At 40.8% G+C, this 16,612-nt stretch overlaps 1 protein-coding gene across 10 annotated transcripts in view; it reads right to left on the bottom strand.

Moving 5' to 3' along the window:
• Positions 1–16,612, bottom strand: part of ZNF827 (zinc finger protein 827) — a 176,757-nt gene that overhangs the window by 106,543 nt on the left and 53,602 nt on the right. For all 10 annotated transcript variants that reach the window (XR_009259272.1, XR_009259273.1, XM_058721252.1 and 7 more), the window contains exon 5: positions 3,631–3,864. Coding sequence is in view for 8 of the 10 variants with exons in the window: in XM_058721252.1 (XP_058577235.1) it covers positions 3,631–3,864 (234 nt within the window). In the remaining 2 variants the exon portion in view is untranslated. The remainder of the gene's footprint in view (positions 1–3,630; positions 3,865–16,612) is intronic.

Below are 16,612 nucleotides of genomic sequence, written 5' to 3'. Positions count from 1 at the left end.
TAACCCGCTACTTCTAGGTTCATCTACAAATATGTTACATTTGATGTATTTATTCCCTCGCAAGCATGCGGCTCCCCGAAAGGAGAAGGGGCATTTCTTTATCTCTGTGTGTCCAGCTACTTCTCTCACCGCACAACAGAGACAAAACAGATAAAGTTTTGTGTTGCCTTCAACACTGCATCTCATCTGCAGCAACACATCTGTTCCATAAGTTTGTGAGGTCACTAGACATTGCAAAACCAGGGTTTAATAGTGACAGGATTCTCTTTGTCTAATGTTACACATTGTCTGTATTGAACTTAGGATTTTGGCCTCCTTAAATCAAGACTTCTGGGAATTATCTTTGGCAACTATGTGCTTTAGCAAAAAAGTCTGATTGTTTTGGCTGCCTCGTGTCACATAACAACAGGTAGTCACAGACGTCCAGCAGTTTCCTTAGAGTGGGTTGCTTTCTTTATGGTAATCAATTTACTTGGCCCAGCTGTCAGGCACTTGACTTCCCAATTAACAACTGGAAGCAGAACTTGAGCTGCAGGAAGGAAGAAAACTCAGATTTTCCCAAACACACAGTTAATGAAAAATTTAGCCTAGCCTCTACCTCATCTGTGTTTTTCCCATAAAACGTAAATGTCAATTTGGAAAACAATATACCTACAGACATTTCTCCACACAGGAAAGTTTCACATGATATTTCACTAGGCCCTGTGCCCAACATCCATCATTGAGGAGTCAACATAAATTAATTTAAAACTGGAAATGAGGCAGCCAAAATTGTTGACCAGTTTCCTTGTATTAATTCAGTGAAAAGACTAAGAGTGCCTGCACTACAAATCACAGCTTCTAATCTCAAGGGAATAAGCAACAAAGAAGAAAATCTTTTTATTCCACATCTTCTCAAATCTGGAAGAAGGAAAAAAAAAATGTATACTAATGCATGGGGCATACTTTTCTCACCCAACTCTTCCTGGCCGAAAGGATTTTTCTCCATGCCACAGAAGACTATAAATGAAAATAAGCAAGGCAGGAAGCAATAGGGACTCCTGTTCATGAGAATGCCTGCAGAAGGGCTTTGTGGGTATCAACCCAGGTGAACCTAATGCAGCCTTCACTAACCTGCATATGTGCAAGGACATCCATGTATGGACAAGAGCAAGACCTCTTGTCCATAGAGGGATGGGAACTATCGTGGGAAAGGGGATTTGAAGACACCAACAAGTCCTTTACTTGGATGTCTTTGAGTGTATGAATCCTGAAATTGCTAAAATTACATCTTGAGGAGACAGAGCATAGGAAGTTTTTCCCTAACATCCTTCCAAAAGCACTGCTTCATCCATGATTAGAAACTCTAATATCCACTTTAAACCCAATAAAGAGTGAGTCCTCTTTACCCTGTGGCTTAGGAATGGAAGAAGCTTGTTTTTAAGTTACATGTCTTGTTTTAGGACTAACTTGGAAACTTTTTCACAGTTTACCTGATCATAATCTGCTAGAGGGTAGATATGTGGAGTTCTAAGTGCAAAATGCTTGTGGAATGGAAGCCACTGCCCTGGTCTGCCTCTACTAGATCATAACCATCTAGAAGATAGGGGCTGTGATGCATATCCTTTTGACCTAAGTCTCCTGCAAAAAAAATGTTGGGGAATTTTTTCAGGACAAAAAAAGAGTTATGTTAGTCGTTCGAACAAGTTTTCACTTCCATGCTAGGAAGCAGGGCAGATGCCCTTTGGAAGTACGACTGTGTCATAACATTCAACTGTTGTTGAATAGGACATATACTCAATGTAAGTCAACATAAACATTTAGAAGGGTCACTGTTGTCTACAAATATCAGTAAATGTGCAAGGCTGTATGACCATATTCTATTTGAGGGATATCATTATTATCTAGGAAATGATTTCATACTTGAGTGTCTCAAATCACATCTGTTAAAAGGGTCAGGATAAAATGTCTTCCTTAAAGAACATCTTTTCACAGGACACTTGGGTGGCTCAGTCAGTTAAGCATCTGACTCTTGATCTCAGCTCAGGTCTTGATCTCAGGGTCGTGAGTTCGAGCCCTGACCTAGGCTCCACACTGGGCATGGAGCCTACTTTAAAAAAAAAAAAAAAAGTTTCCTAAAATCTCATTGCATATTATCTTTTGGTGCCACCCCAGCTCTCCCTGCTCACAATACTGGTTGCATAACAAACTCTGAAACAGAAATAGTATACACTAGGATCCTACCAACAGGAGTTACTGCTGATAGAGGGTCACTGCCATATGAAAGCCTATGCTACACAAGAAGAATCAGAGAGCTGTGTGATCCCTTTGAATTGACTGGAAAAACAACAGACATTATACTCTGTCACTGAGACTTTTCGACACAGGAAGGAGGGCTCAAATATATGAAAATATGTTGGCCTGAACACTATTTTTTTAAACTTTCAGCTTTCGGCAATCAGCATAATCTTGCTAGACCTCCCATCTGCTAAAAAGAAGCTGAACCATCACTGTGAAGTTTAGAAAAACGGGGCTATAATAAGGATGTAATAACTGTCTTATGCTTTATCTATAATAAATCATATTCCCTTGAAGTTCCAGTGTGTTCTAAATTAACATCAAAGGAAAGAATTCTTAACCCCACCAACTGGCAAATACAGGAATTTCAACTGTTCTGATATAATGGCTCTAAGTAAATCACTATTAATTTCTTACTTCCCAACCTACTGGTCAACCAGAAACACAGTCAGAATTGTTGATGAAATTACCAGGAACGAATATCCCTAATGTATTTCCTGCTTTCATCCTCCAAGCACAGCAAGTTACAAACCGAAAGGGCTTTTGATTCATATTAACATTTTGAATATAGTTTCTAATAATCACCTTTAGTGAACTGAGGCTGGGATATGACTTGGTAAGTATTGTTATTGATGTAACTTTTCTTTCCATGCTCTGAAAGTCATACTTTTGAGTTCAGAAGACCCTAAATTTTTACCTGTTTTGAAGGCACATATGGGAGACTGCACGGAAAAGAACCCAAAATACATGAATTTCAAATTATAACCCATTTCTCCTACCACTGACAGACTAGGATTACATTTAGATATGATTAAAATATTATTCATTCATCCCAAGAACTTAGATTAATTATTATAATATTCCATTATGAAATTTTCTCTTCATAAAATCTCTTATTGCCACTCTATTGGTAATTACTTCAAGTGCCATCTCAACTGCTTATTAAGAAAAATATTTTTAATGGTTCTTAACGAATACAGTATAAATACACACAGAAAGAAAGGTACTCTATTAAGAAAGAATAGATATTTTGACCAATTAGCAGAAGTGCTTTGAACGTCATTAGAACCCACTTAAGATTATGACCTGCATCATCTTAGAAAGCAACAGTGTCTTCCAACAATTTCCAGGAAAAGAAGGCTGTATTTCACAAGCCAGGTACACTGTTAACGTCCGCAAACAGACTCGTACACACGACACAGGAACGTGAGCCAAGTCATCCAGTCACTCCTGAATTCACCTCAATAATGTGATGTTGCCACCATTAGGCTAATTACAACCCATGCAGGAAGGAGCCCAGCTGACTTCAAACGAAATGAGCAGAATGTGAATATTTTAGAATAAACCAAGTACCTGATAGTTTCATGAGAAGTTCGGACGCTGCTTTGACTGACATATCCGGCCTTAGCACGTTCCCCTTCCCCTCCTGGGGCTTAAGGGTGTCCTCAGCGATGCTTGGGGCTGACACTTCAGATTCTGGGCTGAACACATAGCTGGACCGAGGCAAAGCGGCACTTAAGGCCTCTTCTTCCTTCGGCTCCTCTTTCACTTTAAAATTAAGATTCATGGGCTCCTTCTGATTTGCAGCTGTCAGAAGAAGAAAGGTATTGTATATATACATATACAAAAGGCCACCCCCCCTCTTAGCTGCCCCCGGACTTAATGAGATATGGAATGCACAATCAGTGTGCCAACAGCAAGAGGGACCACAACCCGATCAAAATAGGATGGGACCTGGGCAGAAAAAAATACAACACGCTCCGCGAGCACAGGACTCTGAAGAGGGTGGGCTTCTGAATCTTTGGAACCCATCATAGTTGAAGAAGTGCTGCCTCTACAAAGTGGTCATTTTCTCTCTGGTTTCCCCAAATGTCTTCTTTCCTGTATATGCTGCTGCCTCCCTGACCTATAAGCATTCTTCCCACTTAATCCTATTATAAAATAATGCTTTCAGGCAATTATCCTGCCAGAAAATATTCAATAGAAACATGAGTCAGAGGCAGTCTCCGAAGCCGAAACCTGGGGTGGGGTGGGAAGGTGACGAATTTGCCAGAGAAAAGCTCAAACTAGAGATATCCCACTCTTGCCTTATTATAAACTAACGTTCCTGACCCTCGAACACTGGGGCACGCACTTGGAACTGTTTTCCAGTCACGGTGAATAAATCCGCATCTGTGGTTCAAGTCATTTCTAAGCCCACATTGGGCATTTTTTTTTTAAGGATTTTATTTTTAAGTAACCTCCACATCTAACGTGGGGCTCGAACTCACAACCCTGAGATCAAGAGTCACACGCTTCACTGACTGAGCCAGCTAGGCGCCCCTCACAATGGGCATTTTTTAAAAGAAATGCTTTTATCTTGAAATAATTTTGGATTCACAGAGAAGTTGCAAGATGGTTCACGGAGTTCCCATATATTCTTCGCCCAGCATTCCCCGATGCTCATATCTTACATAACCATGGTGCATTCGTCAGAACTAAGAAATTCACATTACTATGATCTAAACTCCAGATTTTATTCAGATTTCACCAGTTTTTCCACTAATGTCCTTTTTTCCATTTTTAGCATGGGTGGTTGGTGTGGAGTGTGCGGTCAGGGCAGAGCTAACTGGTCTATTATGGGATGGATTCTGTGGCTTGGCTACACCATAACAAGCCTTCCCCAACTGAGCTACTCACTCCCTGGGAAAGACCAAGAAGGAAGACAAGCATCCTCTTCCACCACTGGCCACTTTCCCAGGCATCTTGCTCCCCTTTAATGGGCCATGCAGTAGGACCTTTAGGTTGGTTATGTTAGATGTGTTGGTCTTTTGAGAAAGAAGATCTCTTCCTAATATACATTTCTTAGTAACACTTATTAGATGAGCCAAAAGCCCATTCCCGCTTAACACAAAAGAAGATGAAGATAAATCCACAAAGCTTTTGACTTGTTGCCCACCACCTACCGTAGCCTATACACAACCATAAAGTCCTTTCTCCCTTGTTCCCTCTAAGGATATACATTCTGGAATCACAAGTTTACACAGATCAGCGTATTTAGAAACTGGACCTTGGAAGGCTAACGTGACATTTGGAAGTGTTACCACCAGAAAGATGCACAGCTGGCACTAGAACCTAGTCCTGTGAGCTGCCCACCCTAGGTTCCTTATTGACCTCCATCCACCCTTACCTACCTCCACCTCACCACTCCTCCACTTCGGGTCCCTGTGCTATAAACAACACGTGAATGTAATTTGACCTTCAAGTACCACCTTCTCAATGAAGTCTACCCTGACTATCCTATTCAGAATTGCAATCCCCACCCCATAGTACACCCAGTCTCTCTTACCTTACTCTAATCTTCTTCTTTTTTCCCCCAAAATACTTATCACTTGATAACTTATTGTTAAGGATTTAATTGTACCCACCCCCACCAGTTCTTATGTTGAAGCTCTAACCCACATTGTGGCTGTACTTGGAGATAGGGAAATAATCAAAGTTATAAGAGGGCATCAGGGTGGGGCCCTAACCCAATATGATTGATGTCCCATAAGAAGAGACACCAGCAGGCATGCACACAGAAGGAAGATCATGGGAGGACACAGCAAGAAGGTGGACATCTTCAGGCCAAAAAGGGTAGCCTCAGAAGAAACCACACCTGCCAACACCTTCATCAGACCTCCAGCCTCCAGAACTGTTAGAGGTAAGTTTCTTTTGTTCAAGCCACCAGTCCTTGATATTTTGGTATGGCAGCCCAAGCAGACTAATCACATACTGTATAATTTTGTTTTTATTTATTATATTAACCATTATGGTCTGTTTCCCTAACTCAAGGGTAGGCTTCAAGAAAGCAATGACCTTAACATTGATGTATCTTGAGTGCCTAGAAGAGTGCCTAGCACATGTGAGGTGCTCAGTATGTATTTGTGGAATTAATAAAATATCGTAGCTACAAATTAGTGACATCTGATGGTGCTTCACAATTACTTGTGGAAAACAAAAACTAAGAATCCCAAAATATCAGAAGTGCTTTCCTTAGATCTGATCATTAGACTGGGAAAAAGACCTAGAGATAAAAGCTTTGCTATCTACACCATAGCACTTACTGAGGTATCTGTGAGTAATCATTCACTTGGACTCTGGCATTACTAAAGGAGGAGTCCAGAAAAATTTCAAGAAAAGAGGTCCAAATCTGGCCCTTTGGGGCACCTGGCTGGCTCAGAGAGTAGAGCATGTGACTCTTGATCTCAGGGTTGTGAGTTTGAGCCCCACGTTGGGCATAGAGATTACTTTAAAAAAATAAATAAAATAAATAAAATAAAATAAAATAAAATAAAATAAAATAATAAAATAAAATAAAACAAAACAAAATTTGACCCTTTGGGGACAATGCCATCAGAATCTAAACCAAAGGGAACAATGATGGTCTCTAAAGCAATCCTCATGTATTTCTGACCTCAACCAGGAGGGTGCCTCCTAAGAGGACTTTGTTTATTTAGCATACTTCTCTCCTTTCAACCACTTTTGGTGAAGGGGGTGGGAGGGGTTTGCTAGCCATCTCCTAAACCCTCTCTGGCCCTATTCCTTTCTTCCAGAACCCTTCATAAAATCCTTTTCCAAAAGTATCCTAGTTAGTCACAACAGAATAATTAAGTGGTGTTTTGTCTACTAAGTCTGAAATTGTGATTCTTTGGGAAGGAAGGAATAATATACAAAGTTATGTACTTTTAAAAATGTTCTGTATCTTTTATTTTAAAACTTTTTAAAGTTCTAAGGTGAGGTTAGGAAAGAGAAACTATCGAAGCCCTAGAAGCAAAATCCCAATTTCTAGAGAGAGCAACCTTAAGCTGACACTCTCTGAAGATATAACCAGCTTCTACAAGTTATTAGTTACGATACATGCATACATACATAAGATTTCAGAAAAAAAAATAGCATTGTTAGTACAACTCAGATTTAACAGAACTTCAGTAAGACACTTAAAAAGACAATAGGCAAGCTGGTATGTTGCTGGATTATAAATGTGCAGACATTTCATACATGGTTTTCATTCTGACAATGTCAAGAATGACATAACACTAGTAACTTTCTGGGGAAATGTAAATATAGTTAGCAACAGATCACACACACAAAAACAATGTGGGAAACACTCATTTGCCCAAGTTTTAATTTCCCAAACACTTGTAATTTCCCAATTTAATTTCCCAAACAAATGTAAAATAGAAATATGAAGGCTACCCTCTTATTAAAAAAACTTTTTTTTGTTTATTTATTTTTTAGAGACAGAGAGAGAAACAGAGCACGAGCAGGGGAAGGGCAGAGAGAGAGAGAGAGAGAGAGAGAGAGAGAGAGAGAGAGAGAGAAAGAGACAGAATCCGAAGCAGGCTCCAGGCTCTGAGCTGTCATCACAGAACCTGACGCAGGGCTCGAACTCACAAACTGCAAGATCATGACCTGAGCTGAAGTCTGACGCTTGACCGACTGAGCCACCTAGGTGCCCCTACCCTCTTATCTTTTAATTACCAGAAATATTTATACTAAAAATAGTACATAAAGCTTACATTTTAAAATTAATCTGACGGAATAATTGCCATAGTTTTTTATTATCTTGCTTTTGTTTTTTTATCTTACTTTAAAAAAGACCCATTCTCTTTCTACAGAAAAAGGTCGAATTAAAGATGTTTTCTTTTTTTTTGTTGTTTGGGGAAACTGCTATGAAAAAAGGAACAATTTACAATTCACTGCCTAGTCTTTACTTCATTCTTCCCAACACAAAAATCTGTGCGCATATGGAAATCAATTCGTAAAAGACTTTCACAGCCTTTACCCTGACTTCTGTTTATGTATCTTAAAGTTTCCAGATACTCCACTTTTAATGCAGTGAGGAAGCCCCATAATCAAGAGGCCTCTGTTCCCAACATTTTAGGACCTGAGCTACTTTGATTATAAATTATGTGTATCTGTAAGTTCACACACTCAAATAGAGCTGGGCTGCCATTTAAAGGAAATAAATCAGCTTTTTGAGGATTTAAAAAGGATGTAAGATAAAGATTCATATGGGAAATGAATAGGAAAGCCACTGGGATAAAAGTATCCCAAATTTCCAATTATAATAGGCAAAGATTAAAAAAAATACACACACATATATATATATATCCCTCTTTATAGCAAAGGGTGATCAGTTCACACTGAGATCCCGTCCAAGTGCCCCAACTCCCCCAGGACAATTCTATAAATGTCCTTAATAATAATGCACACACCTAGCATTTGAAAAGTTAACAAAAATTGGTCCTTCCATCAATCACAGGAGGTAGATATTATTACTACCCTTATTTTATAAGTGAGGGAACTAAGAGCCCAAGAGGTTAATAAACCAAACCTTCCAAATCACAGAGACACTAGGCTTCAAGGTTTCTGGCCAAAAATGCACCCAAGCTCTCTCCTTTTCCTTCCAGGGGCTTCTGAGAGGGATACTACCCTAAGAGGTTGGATTATGGGCTTTGGAAATAAGAGATATGGAGTGAACTAGGCTTTGTTAATTATAAGGGAAAGGTGGGACATGACCTAGAGATAAGGGACAGAAAACATCCCTTTCTGCAGGAAGGAATTTTGTCAAGATCTAAGAAGGTGGAAGAGAAAGAATGGACTGCACCATGGCCGCTGCTCTTCTGTTTTGTCCATTCCCTCCGGGGAAGGAAGATGACACTTTCCCTGCATTTAATAAGACAGGACTCTCTTTCAGCTCAGAATCTGGCAATTGTGGGGGGCGCCTGGGTGACTCAGTGGGTTAAGTGTCTGACTTTGGCTCAAGTCACAGTCTCACAGTTCTTGGGTTCTAGCCTGTGTTGGGCTCTGTGCTGACAGCTCAGAGCCTGGAGCCTGCTTCGGATCCTGTGTGTTCCTCTGTCTCTCTCTGCTTCTCCCCCTCTTGTCCTCTGTCTCTCTCTCTCTCCCCCAAAGATAAATAATAAACATAGAAAAAAAAATTCTTTTTAAAGAATCTAGCAATTTTGTGAATGTTGAAATGCTACATGAAAAAGGTAGGCCATGAAGGATTTTATTTACTACCTCACCCTTCAGCACAGCCAGGCTCTTGGACTTGGAAGGGGCCACAGATTGGTGGTTTTCAAACAGTGTTCCAAGGAATCCTAGGATAAGCTTCAGGGGTCCCAACAAATGTTTGTTTCAAATTTAAGTTTTTAAGATTCTTTAAACTAATTTAAAACTTAATTTAGAAATGTGCACAGTCATCTGTGTTGTAATGGAGACCCCTAATTTTTACTTGTGTTGACAAGTTAATTGAGTTTCGTTATCACTTATAACACATTGCCTCCCATTATTACAGGAGTGGCAGAGCTCTAGGAATACGTCATTAATAAGGAGGAGACTGGCTCTGCACTGATCTTTCAAAAAATTCAGGCCTGAGCATGTATGTCCATGTAAAACTGTACAGTTGTGATCCTCCTGGAGTCCATGTGCCTGCCTTACATCATCAGGCTTTCTCACCCTCAGCACAACTGACATTCTGGGCAGGGTAAATTTGCCGCGGAGGGCTGTCCTGTGCGGTGTAAGATGTTTAGCAGCATCTAAGGCCTCTACCCACTAGATGCCAACAGCACTACCCCGTCATGAAAACAAAAACTCACTGCCAGCTGTCCCCCGTGCACACCTCTGGTTGAGAGCCACTACCTTAAATTAAATGCCAGGGTGGGTTCAAGTGTATCTACTTTGGTGAAGCTTCTGATCGTGGCCGACAGACAGACAAGTGCAGATACACAGATATATCTAGTCTATCATTTACAAAGCACTTAAAGTGGACCAGGAAGTATGCTAAGTGTTAGTTTATTTGAAATAATTTATTGGCTCTTCACAGCAACCGTACTACTGTCCCATTTTGCAGCTGAGGAATCTGAGACTAGAGAGATTAAATAAATTTCCAAATAACAGTCCATGGAGCAAAGCTGAAGTGGTTACTATTGAATCACAAGTGGCTTTACTGCATAGAGAAAGTGTTAAATGCTTCTGGTCTTATGATAAGGAACGAGGGCGGTTGCTTAAATGTTGTCAACTTGGAAGCAAAAACTTTTCATTATTATACTCTTTTTTCAAGCAGCTGAATAAATTTAATTAAAGGCATCTTGAGATTACAAGGCGAATTGTTACACGTCTACTCTCATTGGCCACAACATCCCTGTGTAAGTGGTGTTTCTTGAAAGTGCAATCGGCAAAATAAATTCAGAAATGTCCTAGGGGCTCACACTGCTACATGGCCTCTCTCGACCGTAACATTAATTGCATGTTGTGTGCTTATCACGCAGCAACTTGGCTCTGGTTGCTGGACTGTTTGAATAAATACATACAAGAAATGTGAACTTAAAAAATAAAGTTATATTAAAAAACACACATTCTGTGTGTTTTACATATTGAGTCTGCACTTCGGATTCTGTTTGAAAAAAATGAGTTTATTCTTTAAAAAATGAAGTGAAAACCATTACTGTTTCCGCTTCCTTTATTTCATGATAAGTAAACACAGGCTCAGAGAATGATATGACCTATTGAAAAGCACACAGATCATTAATGACAGAACCAGAATCAGAGCTCAACCCCCCATATTACAAATAACTACCCAAGTCCCCTTAGCAGTATATGTAAGTACATATGATCTGGCAGGACCTGGGATTATTTGACAACCTGATGCACTTTAGGTGAGAAAAAAAATAAACTGCCTTCTAAAATTACAAGGAAGGCCAAGATTTAGTTCAATAATAATTAATTATAGTGGAGCATTGCTTTTAGATGCTAAGCATATTATATTCAAATAGAATGTTTAAGACATTAGCTAAATATTTTTAAATGTTGCTCTCTAATAAGGTAAACTACTTAATTTGCCTTAAGTAGTTTTATAATTAGTGTTTAGCGAAGTTTTAACCATCTCATATTTCTCATTAATCCCCACCTGGGCTCATCTTTATTTCTGTATCAGTGTCCTCAAAGCAAAACCACACAGGTCCCCTACGACAGCTACGACCACAGTATACACACAGTGACAAAAGGGAAACAAAACAGCCTCCGGGGCAGGGTCAAGGGTAAGAACAACGAGCGGTGCCTCAAGAACTGTAAAATAAATAAACAAGGTTTTCCTCCATGAACTAAACTAGCAAAATCAACACATCATGAGCAAAAGTAGCTATCTGCAGTAATCTGCTTAACAGACAGGGTATCTCCCATGTCGAGAGCAGGAAGGACAAGTCCTGAAGAACCAATCAAGGCACGAGTAGATGTGAAAGAAAGCTGCATTTTAAATTTATTCTATTAACACGTACAAAGAATGAAATGTATGAACAGCAGTGAAGTGATTTGTATGTATGAACAGCATGAAGTGATTTGAGACTTGAAAAAGAAAACCTAAAGATTGGATAATATGTTTCCAACACTTTTCAGGGAAGTTGGTGACCATCTGCCCCAAATGACATCTCCTCTTGATTGTTATACTTGTCATTTTAAATTACCATGCTAACATTCTGGTTTACACATCAGTTGTTAAATGATTTTTGTCACTGTGGAACACCCAGAGAGTTTGAAGAACTCTAGGCTGTGGTAGACTATAAAATGGCCATAATGGAGGGGCGCCCGGCTGGCTCAGTCGGTAGAGCATGTGACTCTTGATCTTGGGGTCCATGCGACTCTTGATCTTGGGGTCGTGATGCAGAGCTTACTTAAAAAAAAAAAAAAAAAAAAAAAGGCCATAAGGATTCCCTCCCTGAAGCCCCACCCCCCTGGAATGGGACTTTGCAGCTCCTCCCATCAAGAGGTGGAGTATATTCTCCCACTCCCTGAATCTGGGCTGGAGCTGTGACATGCCTTGGTCAACAGAAGGTGGTGGAAGTGAGGTTGGGCCAGTTCCTAGCCTAGCCTCCAAAGGCCTTGTGCACTTCCACTCTCTCCTTTGGAACCATGCCCGGCTGCCGTGTGAACGAGCCTGGGCTAGCCCACTGAAGGGTGAGAGACTCTGAGGAACAGGGAGAATTCATCCTAGCTGAGGCTATGCTAGACCAGCCCTCCCCCAGCCCATGTGGCCATGGACTTTAGATGGATGGGTCAGCCTGGAGAGACCCAAGGAAGCACCCTGCTCAAACCATGCCCAAATTGCCAATTCACAAAACCCTAAGCTAAGTAAATGGCTATTAGTTTGAGCTGCCAAACTGTGGATGAGTTTGGTACTAAACTAACTGTGTGAGACACTCCAGTTCTCAGACTTGGCCTTACAAGCTGAGGGCCTGGAACACGGGACTCGAGACCACACCAAGGGACTCACAGCCTTCAAGGCTCCCTTTGAACAGCTGCCTCCTTTCCGCAGACCCCCCTCTGCTCCATCTTCTTTCTTCTAGCACTATGGAGCTGATTGTGAACTTGCAACTCTTTTTTAAGTGAAGTAATATCACAGCCTCAGAAAACCTGACTTCTAGGACGTAGGACGTGACTAATGGAATATCTTTCTTATAATCCATCATGAAATGCATCGTGGATGGTACAAAGATAAAGATGTTACAAAAGAAACATTATCTGTTCCCTTCCTCCCACCCCAACACAAACCACAGCAACTTGAAACAGTTCAAGAGGCAAGACTAATAATACACAAGCAATAGAATGAACTACACAAATAATACCACCACCAACCTGAGCGATAAAGACTCTAAATATCACTGGAATTCACAGGGGGTGGGACGGGTGGCAGTAAAGACCAGAATAACAGGAAAAGGCTCTACTGAAGAAGGGGGAACCAAAATATTCTTTGAAGGATGGCCAGCATTTGCATAGGCCACACAGTAGGGGCGGGCATCACAGGACTGGGCCCCAACATTGCTAGAAATTCTCTACAAAGATGCAGAACCACTGCGTGTCAGAGGTGCATTAAAATAGTTAACTTAGTTTTAAGAACAAAATTATTCTTTTTTGAAAATTCTTATTCCGCCCCTCCCCCATTTTACTTAACAAAGGGGAAGATCTATGGGACGCCACAGTTCAAATTACCAGACCCCTGGAACAACATGAGTGAAAGCAGAGAGACGGTAGTGAGAGGCGTGTTATGTATGAGCTGGTGAGGACTGTCAACATTTTTCCAGACAGGAGTGAAGATACGGTTACTCTGTAGAAAGAAGTCAACCAGGGGCATAACCTGATGCAAGAGGTATTAGAAGAAAAGTCTGTTAGAATGTCACTGGAGGGCCTAGAGGGGGGCAGCTGGGGTGGAGAAGGCACCAGGGAGGGCAGCTAAAGGGGCAAGCTGGCTAGGTGTGAGCTGATGGCCAGGAGACGCTGCACGCAGAGGGATGGATTATAGATATATTTTGAAGACACAAAAAATTTAACCAGATTAGTGACTGAATTAGCATGCATTAGAAATGATGCCATGGTTTGAAGCCAAGGAAAATAAACAGCGAAGCAGACGGAGGTCAAAAGACAGTTCGCTCAACTGAGAAAAAAAATTAGGTAATAGCTAATTAAGTGGTCATGAGCCAAGGCTTTGCAGTTAGGCAGAGCTGAATCTTTGCTCTCTCCCTTGTAGCTAAAACCTTTTAAGCCTCAACTTCCTCATCTATAAAATAGGTTTAGTGATATTGACCCTCTATGCTTTCAAGAGGGTTAAATGAGAAATTGCATGAAGCAATTGGCACAGTGCCCCACTCACTGTAGACGCATTTGATTAGTAATATGAAAATAGTAGTAGAAATAGAAACAATAGTAATGAACAATAACAAGTAGAAGAAAATGTACTTCTGAAGAAAGGAAGAAAATGACTTGGATTCAGGTTTGCAGAAACACAGACTTTGATACATTTTCCCAAGGATCTATCAAGATAAAAAATTATTCTCAGGGCAATTCTAGAATTAGGTATACTCTATCCAACACAGTGAGGAAAGAAAGATCTGGATTCCAGTCATGACCCTTTTACAGTTAATCTCGTTGAGTCTTGCTCTTTGTCTACATGCTTGTCACGAGACAATGTATTTGGAAACACGCCATGCACTGTAAAGTCCTACGGAAATATTAGTTGGCCTTACTGTTTTTACTATTTGCACTAAGTAATTCCTGAAAAGCCTAAAAGAATTAATGCAACTTCCAATGGGGTCTAACATACAGCATTCAGAGAATGGCTCCCTGCTGGGGACTCTTAACTCTGAGACAGCAAACAAGGTCAAAGAACACAGCCAAGTTTGATTGTGCTGCCTCCTTACTTTGTGATTTGGGGTATAGGCAGCCTTGGGGAGGGAATGCTGGAACCAGTTCAGTCACTTCTTAGGAGTGTAAACTTAGACAAGTCTCTTAATCTGTTTCTCAGTTTTCATCTGTAAAATGGGAATACAAATACTTTCTACCTACAGAGTTGTTATGAAAATCAAATGAGTTAAATGGCACAGAGTAAGCACTACCTGAGTGATTGCTGAGGAAAAATAAGAAACAATGAGTAGATGTCACAAAGTCTCCGCAGACATTTCTGTACATGTGTGTATAACTCCAGGCCCCCTTTCTTATAAGGCTACCTGCTCCTTTTGTGACTCAGATCAGTCCTTGTCTCATGGAGTGGCAAGTCATTGAAAAACAGGAGACACACACTCTCTCTCATATATATGAATCGCCACTGGGGTCAAAAAAAAATCCAGGATTTCAAAAGGATATTCAGGCTGCCTGCACGGATAAGGTCCTAAATGCAGCTTCCGACACCAAGAATTTCAGTCACATGATCAGTGAGTGCTCATCATGAGAAAAGCAGGGCAGGGTTAAAAAGTAAGGTCAGGGTGCCTGGTTGGCTCATTCGGTGGGGTATGTGATTCTTGATCTCCGGGTTGTAAGTTCGAGCCCCACATTGGGTTTACGTAGAGATTACTTAAAAAAAAAAAAATCTTAAAACAATAAAATGAAATAAAATAAAAAGGGCCAAACTGAGGGCGTAAAGGAAGGTTGTTAAAAATAAACCCACTGGAGAAAGCACGTTCAGGGATGGGGAGTGGGAGCCCCTGGCTACTGGCACTGAAGTCTTAGGGCATGACAGGCACAAGGACAGCAGTTACTTGCAAGAAGGCTCATTTGTAAAGGTGTTTTATAGAAAGCCAATCAGAGCCACCAGGAGATAAGGACTACCTGGTTTACTGGGTATCTCCCACCCCTCCTTCTCCAGCAGCACAAACAAAGGCATCGCAGGATAGGGCAGCTGCCATTTACAGACTAACTGTATTGTGAGGGCAGATGCATCCAGTTGTGTGAAAGAGACAGAAGCAGAAAGAACAAAGGCCTGCAGGAAACGGCAAGATAGGACACAAACACATTCACCAAATCACCTGTATTTATACAAGAAAGCCTTTGCTATTGTAACCGCTGAGCTCCTAATAAACCAGAAAACAATTCAGCCTGTACCCATTTGTAAGTCCCTGCTTTAAAAATGCCATCTCTGCCTAGTTAGAATTATTTCAGACTCAATTTTATAAAATTAATATAATGTGGGAGACAGTATAAAAAAAAATTTTTTTTTTGCCCGTTTTCCAAATTAAAAATAGTTGAAATGACTTGTATCTTTTATTTTGGAAAACCAGCGACAAAAAGATATTCCCAGCCCGAGACCGGAGATGCCAAGTTTCTGTCAACTGCTTGGTTACAAATGGAGAGTTAGAATTAAATTTTGTATCTTGAAGAGTATAGCTCTGAGGAAGAGAAATGATGCAAAGACTATTGCAAGCAACTGTTAATCAGGCCTCTAAGGACCACACTCCCAGCTCTTTGATGTTCTAGATGAGTCTCGAGACTTTGTTTCCAACTGGAGAACACTAAAATGCTTCTTTTCACTCCCCTGTCATGAGGCCCCACAAGGAAAAACAAGGGGCTCAACAGACATGACTCACCCAGGCCTCTCATTCATGTCAACATTGACCTGTGGTGAGTGCCCCAGACCCTTCTTGCACCACCAGGCCCCTTTGAGTGGTCTGCGATAGAAAGTAAGGGGAGAGAGCTTTACTTGAAACAAACAACACCACCACCACCAACAGCAACAAAAAACACTAAAAACCCCACAAAACCAAGGTGTACTGAAAAAACTTTCTCAGGTACCAAGTTCACATTCCATGTCAACAGGGCCTCAGTCCTGGCTGCACATTAGAGTCATTTGAGGATTTTATTTTTTATTTTTTAAAAGTTTATTTACTTATTTTGAGAGAGAAAGAGAGCACAAGTAGGGGAGGGGCAGAGAGAGAAGGAGAGAGAGAATCCTAAGCAGGCTCTGCACTATCAGTGCAGAGCCCAACTCGGGGATCAAAGTCACGACCCGTGAGATTCTGACCTGAGCCAAAGTCAGATGCTTAACCGG

The sequence above is a fragment of the Neofelis nebulosa genome, chromosome 3 (assembly GCF_028018385.1).
Source record: "Neofelis nebulosa isolate mNeoNeb1 chromosome 3, mNeoNeb1.pri, whole genome shotgun sequence".
NCBI lineage: Eukaryota > Metazoa > Chordata > Mammalia > Carnivora > Felidae > Neofelis > Neofelis nebulosa.
The sequence above is the reverse complement of the archived record's forward strand: the minus strand, read 5'-3'. Positions and strand labels throughout refer to the sequence as shown.